General features: G+C 55.3%; 3 protein-coding genes across 3 annotated transcripts in view; 1 reads left to right on the forward strand and 2 right to left on the reverse strand.

Annotated features, from left to right (window-relative positions):
* The window catches only part of Zcwpw1 (zinc finger CW-type and PWWP domain containing 1), a 29,197-nt gene extending 23,684 nt beyond the window's left edge, over window positions 1-5,513 (reverse strand). Inside the window, exon 1 of the mRNA XM_055620653.1 lies at window positions 5,365-5,513. The gene's annotated coding sequence lies outside the window, so the exon portion shown is untranslated. The remainder of the gene's footprint in view (window positions 1-5,364) is intronic.
* Window positions 5,514-6,360: 847 nt separating this feature from the next.
* Window positions 6,361-11,211, forward strand: Mepce (methylphosphate capping enzyme). The gene is made up of 4 exons (XM_055620648.1): window positions 6,361-8,553; window positions 9,690-9,908; window positions 10,384-10,510; window positions 10,625-11,211. Exons 1-4 carry the CDS (start codon window positions 6,997-6,999, stop codon window positions 10,675-10,677), a joined length of 1,956 nt encoding a protein of 651 aa, XP_055476623.1. The 5' UTR covers window positions 6,361-6,996; the 3' UTR covers window positions 10,678-11,211.
* Window positions 11,212-12,785: 1,574 nt separating this feature from the next.
* The window catches only part of Ppp1r35 (protein phosphatase 1 regulatory subunit 35), a 1,438-nt gene continuing 758 nt past the window's right edge, over window positions 12,786-13,465 (reverse strand). Inside the window, exons 2-4 of the mRNA XM_055620654.1 lie at window positions 13,344-13,462; window positions 13,127-13,263; window positions 12,786-13,033 (exon numbers count right to left, since the gene is read on the reverse strand). Coding sequence (XP_055476629.1) covers window positions 12,860-13,033; window positions 13,127-13,263; window positions 13,344-13,462 — 430 coding nt within the window. The 3' untranslated portion in view covers window positions 12,786-12,859. The remainder of the gene's footprint in view (window positions 13,034-13,126; window positions 13,264-13,343; window positions 13,463-13,465) is intronic.

Here is a 13,465-nt window from a genome sequence, read left to right on the forward strand (position 1 = left end):
ATAATTCAGAGGTTCCTATGCACAGGGATGTTATTTTTCCCATTATTTGAATGTTCAAGCCAAAAAAACAATCCCAATCCCAGATTCTACCAATTGTAGCTCAGAAATATGTGGTAACCAGAAAGGCTCCCCCTGAACTTAGCACCTTCGCTCTGACTCTTTGACACCCCGTCATGAGAACACCTCTGCTGATCACAGCTCTCCTTAGGGAGGTGCTCTCAGCTGGTCTACACTAAGCCAGTGTTTTTTTCTTCCTTGTGACTAGTAACAGCTAACACATATTGAGCACAGACTCTACTCTTCTTTACCTTACGTACGCACTGAGTTCTCACAGTGAAGCTAGGAGAATGAGTCCACTAGATCGCAAGATGTGTTCAAAATGGACTGGCCACAGTAAGCTAAATGCAGAGTACTTTTAAACTATGTTTTGGTGTTTTCCCACTCCTTTTCACGTATGTGTATGCACACACATATATATGAGTAATTTGGGCATGCTGTTCTGAAGCAATTACTGGTCTTCTATAGTGGGGAACATATTCTCAGTTTCCATCTTAATTCATCATTGCTAGTCCCCATATATATTTGCTCCATAAAAAAAGGCAAGTGGAAATTGGGAGAGAAAACATTAAAATAACTTGTTCTTTTTTCTTAAATATAGTCTTGAGTAGAAGCTAAAAATTGAATAAAAGCTGAAAAATGAGTATTAATTTGGCCACAAGCATTTCTCCTCCCAACTCCAAGACTCCAAAACACATATAAGAAGTCCCTGTGAAAAGAAAAGAGGAAGAGGTGAAAATGTGTGGCTCTGGTGTGCTGTTTGCTATTTTAAATGCATACTTATGTAACAGGTTAAAAACTCATAAACTAGCTCCAGAAAATACAAAGAACTGATCAAAATGTCTCTGAGAAGCTGATCTAGGTAGCTGCAGGGGGTGTGTATGAAGCTTGCCACTGTACTCTGATTTATCTGCACACACACACAGACACACAAATTCAAAAACTGAATTGCTTAGATACATAAAAGACTACTCTCTGCTGGGCGTAGGTGGCACATGCGTTTAGTCCTGGCGCTTGGAAGCAGAGGCAGGCGGATCTCTGTAAGTTCGAGGCCAGCCTGGTCCACGCGATGGCTTGGCTGATAAAGGCGCCCGCTGCCAGGCCCGAGGACTTGAGTTCAGTGCTAGGGACCCACATAGTGGAAAAGGACCAACTCCCACAGGTTGTGCCTCCGGCCTCGTGAGCACGGCACGGCACGCGGGAATTTGGGGCCATCCTGGGCTACTATGTAGGGTGTCCCAGGCTAGCTATGGCTACATAATGAGACCTTGTCTCAAAAAAAAAAAAAGACTACTCTCCACAAACTGCAAACTTTAGAATACTTAGCTTAAAAATGTATTTAAACCTATACAGATCCCCCAGACTAACATGTTTCTGGAGCTTCAACTAACTAGGGAGAATTCTAGATCACGGTGTTGGAGAGATGGCTCAGTCGTTAAGAGTGCTGGTGCCTCTTCCACAGAACACAAGTTCAATCCCTAGCACCCGCACCAGGCAGCTCACAGCTCCCTGTTACTCCAGCTCCTGAAGAGCGGCCCCTCTTCTACCCTCTGCAGTCACTGCACTCAGAAGCACGTAACACGCAGAGACACATGCACAGACACACACAAATAAAGAATTACAGGCAAGTACGGTGGGGCTCCCCTGTGATCCCAGCACAGAGGCAGAGGCAGGCGGATCTCTGTGAGTTTGACGCCAGACAGATCTACAAAGCGAGTACAAGACAGACAAACCCTGTCAAGAAAAACGAGGGGTGGGGGCAGAGAGAGAGCTCAGAGGTTAAGAGCGCATAAGTCCTGAGTTAAATTCCCAGAAACCACATGGTAGCTCACAGATCTATAGTAACATCTGGTGCCCTCTTCTGGCATGCAGGCATACATATAGACAGAACACTATACATAGAAGAAGAAAGAAGGAAGAAGGAGGAAAGAGGAAGGAAGAAGGAAGAAGAAGAACAACAACAACAACCAGAAAAGAAAAGGAAAAATTCCCGCAGGGCATGGTGGCTCACACCTTTAATTCCAACACTTGGGGGGCAGAGGCAGGCATTAGAGTGAGCCTGAGTTCGAGGCCAGCCTGGTCTACAGAGCAAGCTCCAGGACAGCAGGGCTACACAGAAAAATCCTGTCTCAAAACCAAAACAAAACAAAAAAATTCCTGATGAGCCAGGTATGGCAGTAAATGACAATCCCAGCACTTGGAAGGCAGAGGTGGGCAGAGCTCTGTGAGTTCCAGAATAGTGTGGTATGAGTTCCGAGCCAACCTGGGCTGCAAGAGTACAACACTCTGTCTCTGTCTCTCTCTCTCTTTATGTCTCTGTCTTCTCCCCCTCCTTCTTCTCTATTTCCCTCTCCCTGTCTCCCAAACACATACACACACGAAGAAAAGAAGGAAAAGAGAGATTTCAGCAGTTAAGAGCATTTGTTGTTCTTGCCGAGAACTGGGGTTCAATTCCCAGCACTCACATGGTGGTTCACAACCATCTGTAACTCCAGTTCAGGAGATCAGATTCCCTTTCCTGACCTTGGCAGGTACCAAATACACAAAAGGTCCACATGCATAACTTTCAGATAAAATACTCCCAACTAACGTGAATAAGCCTAACGGTGTCTGTGGTTTAAAATAGAGAAAAGGAAATGTTATGGAGCGTCACTGCACTGCCGCATGAATAGGACGCAGCAAATCTATAAGGAGAGAAGCGTAATCAATAGCACCCTTAATCTAAAGATGGTATGTGATCAACAGTACTTTCAAAAGTTGTAACCCAGTCAACAGAAGAGAAAGCCAGGCGGTTACTGTCTGATAAATTAAGCTGCTGCTCCATTTGAGATGAATTTGCTTCTTCTACCATAACAAACATTAACAATCTGACTCAGAGGGAAAAAATTAGTTGATAAATATGAAAAATGCCAGCTTGCTTCCATTTGTATGTTAGTGTACAAAGGTGGATGCTGATGGTAGGAAGCCTTCATCGTTTTCCACTTTTTTTCTTTTCTTTTTTTTTTTTTTTTTGAGGCAGGGTCTCTCAGTGAACCTGGAACCATTTCAGACAGACTGACTGCTCAACAAGCCCCCAGGATCCAACTGTCTCCAAGCCCAGTGCTGAGGTCACAGACCACACCACAAACCTGGGTGCGGGGTTCCTCTACTTTGTGCAGCAGGCTTGCTTGTTATCTCCCTAGTCTTCACTGAGGGCCTATTTCTCTGTTCTCTCAGAAGAAAAGTAGACATGAAGGGAAAGAGAAAAAAAAGATAGATGGTCCCAGCTGGAAAGATGGCTCTGAGGAGGAGGGCAAGTGCTTGCTGCTCTTCACTGCTAAGATGGAAATGAGAGGGTGGCTGGGGTAGAGAGGATTGAAACACTATATTCATGTACAAATCTGTCATCATGAAACCATTATTATACATATAACATATACTCATAAAGTTAAAAATATGTTCACTAATAAAAGTTTTGAATAGGCCTGATGGAATTTTATTCAGTGCTGCCAATATTTACCAAAAAGCATTAATTATCCACCTTATGACTTCCCTTCCTGACTAGGCAATTATTCCCTCTTGAAAAGTAAACCCTCAATCCTATTTATTACCATAGATTCCAAGAGTTTCTAACAATCATAAAGACTATATTCAATATCAGTATTCAGGAGGTTAAGGCAGCATTTCTAGTTCAAATTTGAGGGCTACATAGCAAGACCCTGCCATTTAAAAAAGGGGGGGTTTCTTGGTTTTTGACACAGGGTTTCTCTGTGTAGTCCTAGCTACTCTGGACTCACTATGTAGAACAGGCTGACCTTGAACTCAGAGATCCACCTGCCTCTGCCTGCCATGTGCTGGGATTAAAGACATGTCCCACCACTGCCCAGCTCAGCTTTACAAAAAAACAATAACAACAACAAAACCCAGACTTTTAAATCTGCTTTAAGCTAAGATTGTGAGCCATGTCTGAATTTCAGTCCTACGGATGTTGAGGCAGAAGGGTGAGTTCTATATTGAGACCTAAAAAAAGATCCTGCCCACCCCACCCCCAAACACACACACACACACACACACCCTCCTATATTTAAAAATCTCATTTAAGAGTGTCAGTGGCTCATGGCTATAATCCCAGCACTTAAGAGACTAAAGGAAGTCTATTGCTGCAACTTTGAGTCCAGTCAAGGCGACAAGTGACTCTGAGAACAGCCAGGGATCAGACAAGCCCCTGTCTCGGAAAATAAACAAAAAAGCGAGCGAGCAAACAAGCAAATATATGCTGACAAATGGCGCAGTGGGTAGGTGATTGTCACTTAGTCCAACGACCTGAGCTTAATCTCAGATCCCACATGTTTTTCGTTGTTCGGTTTTATAGGGGTGATAAACTGGACGGATGGGGTGATACGACCTGGACAGGCTGTCCTCTGGCCTCCACAAACTCTACGGCATGTGTATCAACACACACTCAACACACAATAAATAAATACGGGTAATAAGACTTTTAAAAAGAAAATTCATTTTAAGATTTCTGGATGAAGAAATGGCTCAGAGGTTAAGAGCACAGCCAGAGGTCCTGAGCTCAACTCCCAGCAACCATCTAAGATGAGATCTGGTGCCCTCTTCTGGCCTGCGGTGTACATCCAGAGAAAGCACTCATATGCATTAAATAAATAAATCCCTTTTTTAAATAAATAAATCATTAAAAATGTCCTTTCGTGGGGCCTTTCGGGGGTGCCACGCGCCTTTAATCCCAGCACTTGGGAGGCAGAGGCAGCTCAGGTCAGCCTGGTCTACAGAGCAAATTCCAGGATAGCCAGGGCTACCCAGTGACACCCCCCCCCCCGTCTTGAAAAACAAGATGACGATGGTAAAATAAATGAAATGCATTTCTTCTTACGGAACTGATGGCCTTTGACACTAATAGCCTATGAACCCCTGCCTGTTCTCATGACTTAAGCGGTTGTTTTCAATGTTCGATTTGTGAACACACATGTGGATTCTGCAAACCTTTTAAAGGCTTAACAAAAAAAGGTGAGAAAGAAAGGTCGACTCCGTCTACTCCGCCCAACCTAAGCCCAACAATTTACAAACAAAATCCCCGAGGGGGTGTGGGCTCGGGGAGGGCCGGGCCGGAGCTGTGGCGGCGGCGGCGGCGGCGGCGCCTCTCCTCCTCCTCAGCCGGGGTTGCTCTCCCGCACCGTGCCGGCCTGGCGCCAGGTCCCCGTCGGCGCCGCTCGCTCCCGGCCCCTCAGGGGCGCCCGCCCCGCCACGGCGGCGGCGCGGAGAAACTCCCCTCGGCCCGCAGGTGCCGGGCCCCCACCCACGGCTTGCCTCTGCAGCTGCCCAGGAGCCAGCGACCGCTCGTGGCGACGCGGGCCTAACGACGAGGCGCGGCTCCGGCTGGCGCGGCCACCCCGCGCATCCCTGCCACCTCCACCAACTTTTCCCGCCACCAGGAGAAGGCGCGAGGACACGGGCGAATCCCGCCCCCCAGCGGCGTGCGCTCGGAAACGGTGCGAGTGCGCGTGCGCGGCTGGGCGCCACTGCTGCGCACGCGCAACGGAGTACCCCGCCATCTTCCAAACGAAAGCCCGGTGAGACTACAAGTCCCAGAATCCTCGCTGTCGCCGGTTTTTAACTACGGGCCCGACGCGCCCGAGGCACTTCATTGCGTCAGATCGCGTTCTTCCTGCTTTCGTGCTATGCCCCGTATCTTTAAGTCTCCGTCAGCCTTATGTTTTGTTTGAGGCTGTCCGGGCTGGGGCTCCCCCGTGCTCTTCTCTGTGGGCACGGAAACTCCGCCAGCCGTCACCCTGGGCACTGGGCTTCGAGTCAGTGCCTCCCATCGGCCGGAGTGGCCCAGCACCCGTTCCCGCCCACACTCCCGGCGCTGGCGTTAACGGCGCCGCCAGCCCTCGAGCTGGGCGCTGATGTCCACGCTGTGGCGGAGGGGGGGAAGAGGGACCGGGACAGCCTCGGTGTTTCATTGTTTTATTGTGTTCGGCCCAGAGAGCACGTTAGGTGATGTCTTCCCTTTTAGGGACAGCCGCTCTGGTCCTCCCCGCGGGCTCCTGGGAGGAGAGGCCAGGGCGCTCATGAATAATTCATGAGCCCGCCCCCTCGCCCGAAGCCACGCCCCCGGAGTCGGGCTAACGCACGCCGCGTTGCTCCAACCTGAGGCGGCGACGTCACGGCCCCGCCCCCCGCGCGGAGGGGGCGGGGCCCGCCGCCAGCACGTGCGGCTCCGCGGCCCGCGCAGGCCCGGGAGGAGCGTGCGCAGGCGCTCTCGGGGAGGGGCGGGGATGGGGGAGGAAGGAGGCGGGGCGGGGCGGCTGTTGGGCCTGGAGCCGGGCGGAGACGGCGGAGCCTCATTCCTCAGGAGCGAGGGTCGGGTGTCGAGGAGGCCTCCCCGCAGCCGCTCCCGCTCCCGCCCGCGGTGGGTGGGCCCGCGCGGCAGAGGCCGAGGCTGTCAGTGGGGCTCGGACGTGGCCGCGAAGGGAAGTGGGGCGTCCGCGCGGGGCGGTGGGCGTCTCGGGCCGGGGGAGGGCGAGGCTCCCCGGGAGGGGGCCCGCCTTTGAACTCCCGCAGCCGTTAGGTTGCTCCGCGCTCCCGATGCGCGCGCAGCTCGGGCGGCGGCGGCGTGCGCATGCGCGGGCCCCGGGCGGGCGGACCGCGCGCCCCCGGTGCGCGCTCGCGGCGCGGTGGTAGCGGCGGCGGCGGCGAGGGTGTCGGCGCACGCGCAGTGGGCCCCTCGGCGCGTCCGGGTCTCGCGGGCATCTTGTTTTGGTCTCGCGGGCGAGTGGAGCGCGCCTGGTGTGTCGCGGGCGGGAGGCGGAGGCGCCCGGGCGCCCGGCGGAGCTGCGCGCGCGCCCCGGGGAGGGGAGGGCGGGCTGCAGGGGGCCTCCCCGCGCTCTCGCCTCGGCACCCCCCGCCTGGGAGGGGGGGGTTACCCGGGGAGAGGAGATGATCGAGATGGCGGCGGAGAAGGAGCCCTTTCTGGTGCCGGCCCCGCCGCCGCCGCTCAAGGAGGAGTCGGGTGGAGGGGGCGGCCCCGAGGTGCGAGCGCACCGGGAGGCCGCCTCCGGGGAGCCCCGCGACGGGACGGGCCGCGGCCCGGGCCCGCGCGCGCACTCGGCCGGGGCCGCCGCCGGCGGAGGGGGCGGCCCCCAGGCGCATGGGGAGCCCCACGGGCGAGCCGCCGCTCCTGCGGACGTGGGGGAGGAGCGACGGGGAGGGGGCGGGACGGACCTGGGTCCCCCGGCCGCTCCCCGACCCCGCAACGGCTACCAGCCCCACCGGCCCCCCGGGGGTGGCGGGGGCAAAAGGAGAAATAGCTGTAACGTGGGGGGAGGGAGCGGCGGAGGCTTCAAGCATCCGGCCTTCAAGAGGCGCCGGCGGGTGAATTCGGACTGCGACTCGGTGTTGCCCTCCAATTTCCTCCTGGGGGGCAACATATTCGATCCACTGAACCTGAATAGCCTCCTGGATGAGGAAGTGAGCCGTGCGCTCAATGCCGAGACCCCAAAGTCCTCCCCACTTCCGGCCAAGGGGCGAGACCCTGTGGAGATCCTCATCCCCAAAGATATCACTGACCCGCTCAGTCTCAACACTTGCACTGATGAGGCCCACGTAGTGCTTGCCTCGCCACTCAAGATAGGTCGCAAGCGCCACAGGCACCGCGGGGCGCACCACCAGCAGCAGCAGGCGTCTGGAGGGAACGACAGCCACGCCGTGCTGCCCGCAGACCCCCTCACCCCCTCGCTCCACGGGGAGGGTGCGCAGCAGCAGCAGCACAGGGGCCAGAGCCGCGATGCCCCTCAACCCTATGAACTCAACACAGCCATCAACTGCAGGGATGAAGTTGTGTCTCCCCTCCCGTCCGCCCTGCAGGGTTCCTCAGGCTCCCTTTCTGCCCCTCCAGCTCCCTCAGTTACCTCTGCGCCCTCATCCTCCTCCCGGCATCGCAAACGACGCAGGACTTCCAGCAAGTCGGAGGCAGGGGCTAGGGGTGGAAGCCAGGGTTCCAAGGAAAAAGGCAGAGGGAGTGGGGGAGGCCGCCCCCACCACCCGCCAGCAACTGCCTTCAAAAAGCAGCAGCAGAAGTTCCAGTATGGGAATTACTGCAAGTACTATGGCTACCGCAATCCTTCCTGCGAGGATGTGCGCCTTAGGGTGTTGAAGCCCGAGTGGTTTCAGGGCCGGGACGTCCTAGATCTGGGCTGCAACGTTGGCCATCTAACCCTAAGTATCGCCTGCAAGTGGGGCCCGGCCCGCATGGTGGGGCTGGACATCGACCCGCGGCTCATCCACTCTGCCCGCCAGAACATCCGGCACTACCTGTCCGAGGAGCTTCGCCTCCAAGCTCAGACTCCCGAGGGGGAGGAGGGGCCTACCACTGTCCGAAAAAGGAGCTGCTTCCCAGCCTCGCTGACAGCCAGCCGGGGCCCCATCGCTGCACCCCAAGTGCCCTTGGATGGAGCGGACACGTCTGTCTTCCCCAACAATGTGGTCTTCGTCACGGTAAGAGGCCAAAGGCCCCTGGAACAGGGTCAAAGTGTGAAGATGAGGGTAGCTAGGGCAGTGTTGTGGGTGGTTGTGACCTAGAGGGGTGCCCCCACCTCTGGTCTCCCTACAAGAACCATCTGGAGAGAGCAGGCTGGGCTGGGCAGAGTCTCTGCTGGCTGTTGGCTCCCCTGTGACCTGGAAAGTGGGATCTCTCCCTTCAGGCTTTCTCATGGCTACAAGGACCTCAGCCCTCAGCGTGGGGGCTGGCTTGTCCTGCTCCAGCCGGCAAGCTGGCACTGTAATGCAGACCATCCACCTTCCCTTGAGGGTAACTGGACTGCAGCTCAGTCCAAGTGGACCCTTGCCTCCGCTCTCCCGAGGGAGCCTGAGCTTGGCCTTTGAGGGAGGGCGCTGGTGTAGCACTACGGTATGTGCAGCTTGGGGCCTCTGATCGGGACGTGTTTGCATCGGCTGCTTTGGTTTCCCTAGGTACAGTACAGACTGCTGAAGGGACTGGTCAGGGACCCAGTAGACTGGGCTTGTCTTTTCCATGCCGACTGAAGAGTGAAGAGAGGACTCTGAGGGAGGGGAGAGTGCCAGCCTGACAGCATTTGTCCATGACTGCACTAGCTCCCTCCACTAAGTGGTTAGAGGGCTGTTCACCAGTGGCTTAGCCTGGAGATTGTCTTTCCAGGAGTAGTGATGACTTTACCTTCTAGAAACAAAAGGTTTCCTGAGGTTTTTCATTTTTTTGGAGAAAGAATAGACCTGAAACATGCATGGAGAGTCGGGGTCTTCAGAACCATTGCCTTTGGATGTGAGGTCCCGTGGGTGGGAGGAAGAATAAACAGAAGCCGGGGTTTGGGAACACTCCAGTATTCTCCAGTTATCCTCTGGATGATTAGCTCAATTTCTATCTGCCCAGGCTCCCTTTTAAGTTTGTTTGGTTTAGCACCAGGAGGAAGCAGAGGCAGGAAAGGGAGAAGAGCGTACAGGAGACTGAACGAAGGCGCTATCGGAGGAGCCTCGGAAGGCGGCCACGAGGGCTGGAGTGAGGTTGTGTGTAGGACTTTGTCAAGTAGCTGTGGGGCCCGTGGTGCTTCTCATCCCCCCCCCCCCATTCTGACCTCCTCCCCTCTTCTGACCCTCAGGGTAACTATGTCCTGGACCGAGACGAGCTGGTGGATGCCCAGAAACCTGAGTATGATGTGGTGCTGTGCCTCAGCCTCACCAAGTGGGTGCACCTCAACTGGGGTGACGAGGGGCTGAAGCGAATGTTCCGCAGGATCTACCGGCACCTGCGCCCGGGGGGTATTCTGGTCCTGGAGCCCCAGCCGTGGTCCTCCTACTGCAGGAGAAAATCTCTCACGGTGAGTTGGGCTTCAGTGGAGCTAGAGAATCGTCTTTTTATATCCCCTACCTCACACACGGCAGGTAAGGTGTTCTACCAGTGAGCTCCAGTCCCGGGCCTTTTGTTTGGTTTCCCAAGACAGGGTTTCTCTCTGCATAGCCCTGGCTGTCCTGGACTCACTCTGTAGACCAGGCTGGCCTCCAACTATGGAGATCCACCTGTCTCTGCCTCCCGAATGCTGGTATTAAAGGCATGTGCTGCCTGGCCAGCCCTTTCTTATTTTCTGTTTCGAGACTGGCCAAGCTGCTAGCCTGAACTGGCTGTGTGGTACAGGGTGTTCTTAAAGTCTTCATTCTCCTGCTTCAGCCTTCTAAGTACTGGGGTGCTTGTCCACCATACCCAAGCTCAGACTTTCTGAGCAAGGAGAAAAGCATGTCAAAATTGGCCAGGGGACGAGGTGGCCAGCAGGAGTGACTCCTCCCCTTTTTCCCCAGGAAACAATCTATAAGAACTACTTTCGAATCCAGCTGAAGCCAGAACAGTTCAGTTCCTACCTGACATCCCCAGAGGTGGGCTTCTCCAGCTATGAGCTCGTGGCCACACCAAGTAGCACCTCCAGAGGTAAGAAGGGCTCGCTTTTGTCGGCTGGGAGGAGCTGGCCCTGGTTCGAGGGTACAGGCCCTGTGGAGAACCTTAGGGTCCCATCCACCTGCTTCTGTGTGCTCTTCCCTGCAGGCTTCCAGCGTCCTGTGTACTTGTTCCACAAGGCTCGGTCCCCCAGCCACTAAGTGGCCTTCTGAGTGGAAGGTGTGAAGAGGCTGCCCTTGCTGCTCCTGAGGACCTGGGAGAAGAGGAATTATCCCAAGGTCTTTCCTGTCTAACTCCAAAAAGTTTCCTTTCTTGGACCTGTAAAGAGAGCTTTTCCTACGTTGCTTCCCCACGTCTCCTCCCTGACACCTCTGGCACCTGATCAAGCCCAGCTGGGCTGGAATTACATCAGCTTCTTCTGCCAGCCTGCTGGGCTGGGTGGCATGGACTGTTTGCTGACTCTGTCCTCCCAGGGCATGGGAAGGGGGATGTCAAGTTCTCCAGGCCCTTCCTCCTGTCCCCGGAAGGAGATTCCCGCTTCTCCTTGGCCTTTGTTCCTAGCAGCACTTAAGTGGACCATGGATGGACTGAGGGTGTTAAAGGGGGTTTTGGTAAGGAGACACACAGGTACTGTGAAAATCCTTCCTTCTGCTGTCCCCCGGTGGGAGAGGGAGCTGGGTGTGGGATGTGAGAACAGCACAATAAACTTGATAACTAGGGCAGTGGCCCCTGCACCTGTGTCTGGCACTTTGTAGCAAGGTGGTTATCTCCTAGCAGGAGCGTGTGGTCCCTCAGCCCATTCTAGAGTCTCTTGCAAGTGGCTTTTCCTGGGTGTCCTGAAACACAGGCCTTTCATCCCAGCATTTGGGAAGCAGAGGCAGACAGATCGCTAAGTTGGGGGGAGGGGGGTTGGTTTTGGTTTTTCAAGACTGTAGCCTTGGCTTTGTAGACCAGGCTGGCCTTGTCACAGCAATCCACCTCCCTGAGTGCTGGAATTAAAGGCATGCACCACCAAGCCCAGCAAATCTCAAGGATTGTAGCCAGCCTCAGTGGCCTGGCTGCATTGTGATTCAGTGTCTCAGAGAGCTGGGGGTTGGTGCTTTGGAAGACTCAGTACCTTACTACTGCTATGAACCACCATGACCTTGGTGAGGAAGGGGTTTATTCAGCTTAACACGTCCACACCTCAGTTCATCAAAGGAAGTCAGGACGGGAGCTCAAGTAGGGGCCTGGAAGCCATGGAAGGGTGCTTACTAAGTTGCTCCTTGAGGCTTCCTTGGCTTTAGAACCCAGGACCCAGGGTTGGCCCCACCTTCAGTGAGCAGACCAGGCTCTCTTGCCATGAACCAATTAGTGTCCTACGGGATTACCTGCAGCCTGGTTTTAGAGGCATTTTCTCAAGTTGAGGCTCCTTCCTCTGGTGACGCTAATGTGTGTCAAGGTTGACCTAAAACTGGCCATCACAGTACCCTTACTGCTCAAGATGGGGGTCGGGGGGTAATGCACGCCACCTTTCTCCAGAAGACCCAGGCAGCTGCCTTGTATGGGGGAGTTGGAAGCAGAAGGTTGACTTTGGAGGGCTGGCAGTGGAGGGAAATGGAACTAGAGATGGTCAGTAGCGACAAGCCAGGGCCCGTGGTGGAACCTAGAAGCAACACTGAGCACTCTCCAGTTAGACAAGATAAAAAGCCAGGAAAGTCTCCCTTAAAGCAATCATTTAATGTTAAAACCCACGTTTGGATAAACATTTTTTTGTTCAGTATTTGAGTAGCCAGGTGCAATGGCCCACACCTTTACTCCCAGCCCTTGGGACGCAGAGGCAGACAGCCTACATAATGAGTTCCAAGACCACCAGGGCGCCATAGGGAGACACAGGAGGCAGTATCTCCTGGAGTAGGTTGGCTGGACTCCTGATCCTGTCTCCACCTCACAAGTGTTCATCACATGCAGCTAAAGTGGAATCTGAAACACCTGTGTATCCACTCGAAAACTGGGGGCTTTGTACATGCTTTAACCAGATACAACTACTGACCCTACGCAGCCTGAAAGCACATTAAAAATCATGTGTGTAGTGTGGACTGTCCTCAAACACAGGGTCCTTGTGCCTCAGCCTCCCAAGTACATGGAGCCTCCGAGTAAGGCTAAACCTCAAGTTCTAGTTACAACCAAACGAGATTTAAGTGGAGAGGGAGGTCTGTCTGAACTTTGACACTACCTTCCACGGGCCGCCTCCTGCAGCTTCCAGTCAGGAGCTAAACTGTTAGGTCCCTGGGGCAGTCTACTCCCATCATCTCTCCCAAACGAACAATTGGAAACTTAGGGAAAAGATTTATTCTGTGAGGAAACAGTTTTAGGGAAAAGCAGTTCGGGTGGTTTTGAGGGCTACGCTTCCCAGCGCCTCAGCATCCGATGCATGAGGAAGGTGTCTTCTGAAGGGCGGGGCCGCGCTTGAAGCCTCAGCGCGGGCAGCGCGTCCACGGCCAAGTGCGGAGATTCGTAGCACAGAGAGTCCGGGTTGCACAGCATGGTCATATCTGGCCCCGGCGTGAGCACCTCCTGTGGGAAGGCGAGGCCCGCGGCGAGGTTACGCTCGCGATGGAGGGGGGCCCGGGGCGGGGGGGAAGCCCACGTCCTCACCCCTTCCGTCACCTTCGGCGGCGGGGCTCGGGGCTGCGGCGGCAGCATCGCCAGCTTCTCCTGCAGCGCCGCGCTCAGAACCTGCTCCTCCGGCACCTGCAGACTCACCAGGTCGCGGTAGAGCCGCCGGGAGCGCGGCACGTTCAGCCCTGCGGGCGCCGGGGAGGCGGGCGTGAGCGGCGCCGGGCCGGCCGCCCCCCGCGCCGGGCCGGCCGCCCGCCCCGCTCACCCTCCGCCACGGTCTCCTCCAGGGCGCAGCGGGCCCGGAACGACTTCCTCAGCCGCTCCTCCACCGCCCGCGCCGCATCGAAGTGCGCGGCGGCGGCGCGCGCGCTCCGCAGCTCCAGGCTC

This window comes from Psammomys obesus, unplaced genomic scaffold (assembly GCF_907164565.1).
Source record: "Psammomys obesus unplaced genomic scaffold, mPsaObe1.curated_primary_1811, whole genome shotgun sequence".
Classification (NCBI taxonomy): Eukaryota; Metazoa; Chordata; class Mammalia; order Rodentia; family Muridae; genus Psammomys; species Psammomys obesus.

What these genes read in the sequence shown, in the direction of transcription:
- Mepce (XM_055620648.1), top strand. Translation starts at nt 6,997, where the DNA reads ATGATCGAGATGGCGGCGGAGAAGGAGCCCTTTCTGGTGCCGGCCCCG. An exon ending in GCAGGAGAAAATCTCTCACG is followed by an intron (nt 9,909 to 10,383) that starts GTGAGTTGGGCT and finishes CTTTTTCCCCAG; the next exon opens with GAAACAATCTATAAGAACTA. An exon ending in ACCAAGTAGCACCTCCAGAG is followed by an intron (nt 10,511 to 10,624) that starts GTAAGAAGGGCT and finishes TCTTCCCTGCAG; the next exon opens with GCTTCCAGCGTCCTGTGTAC.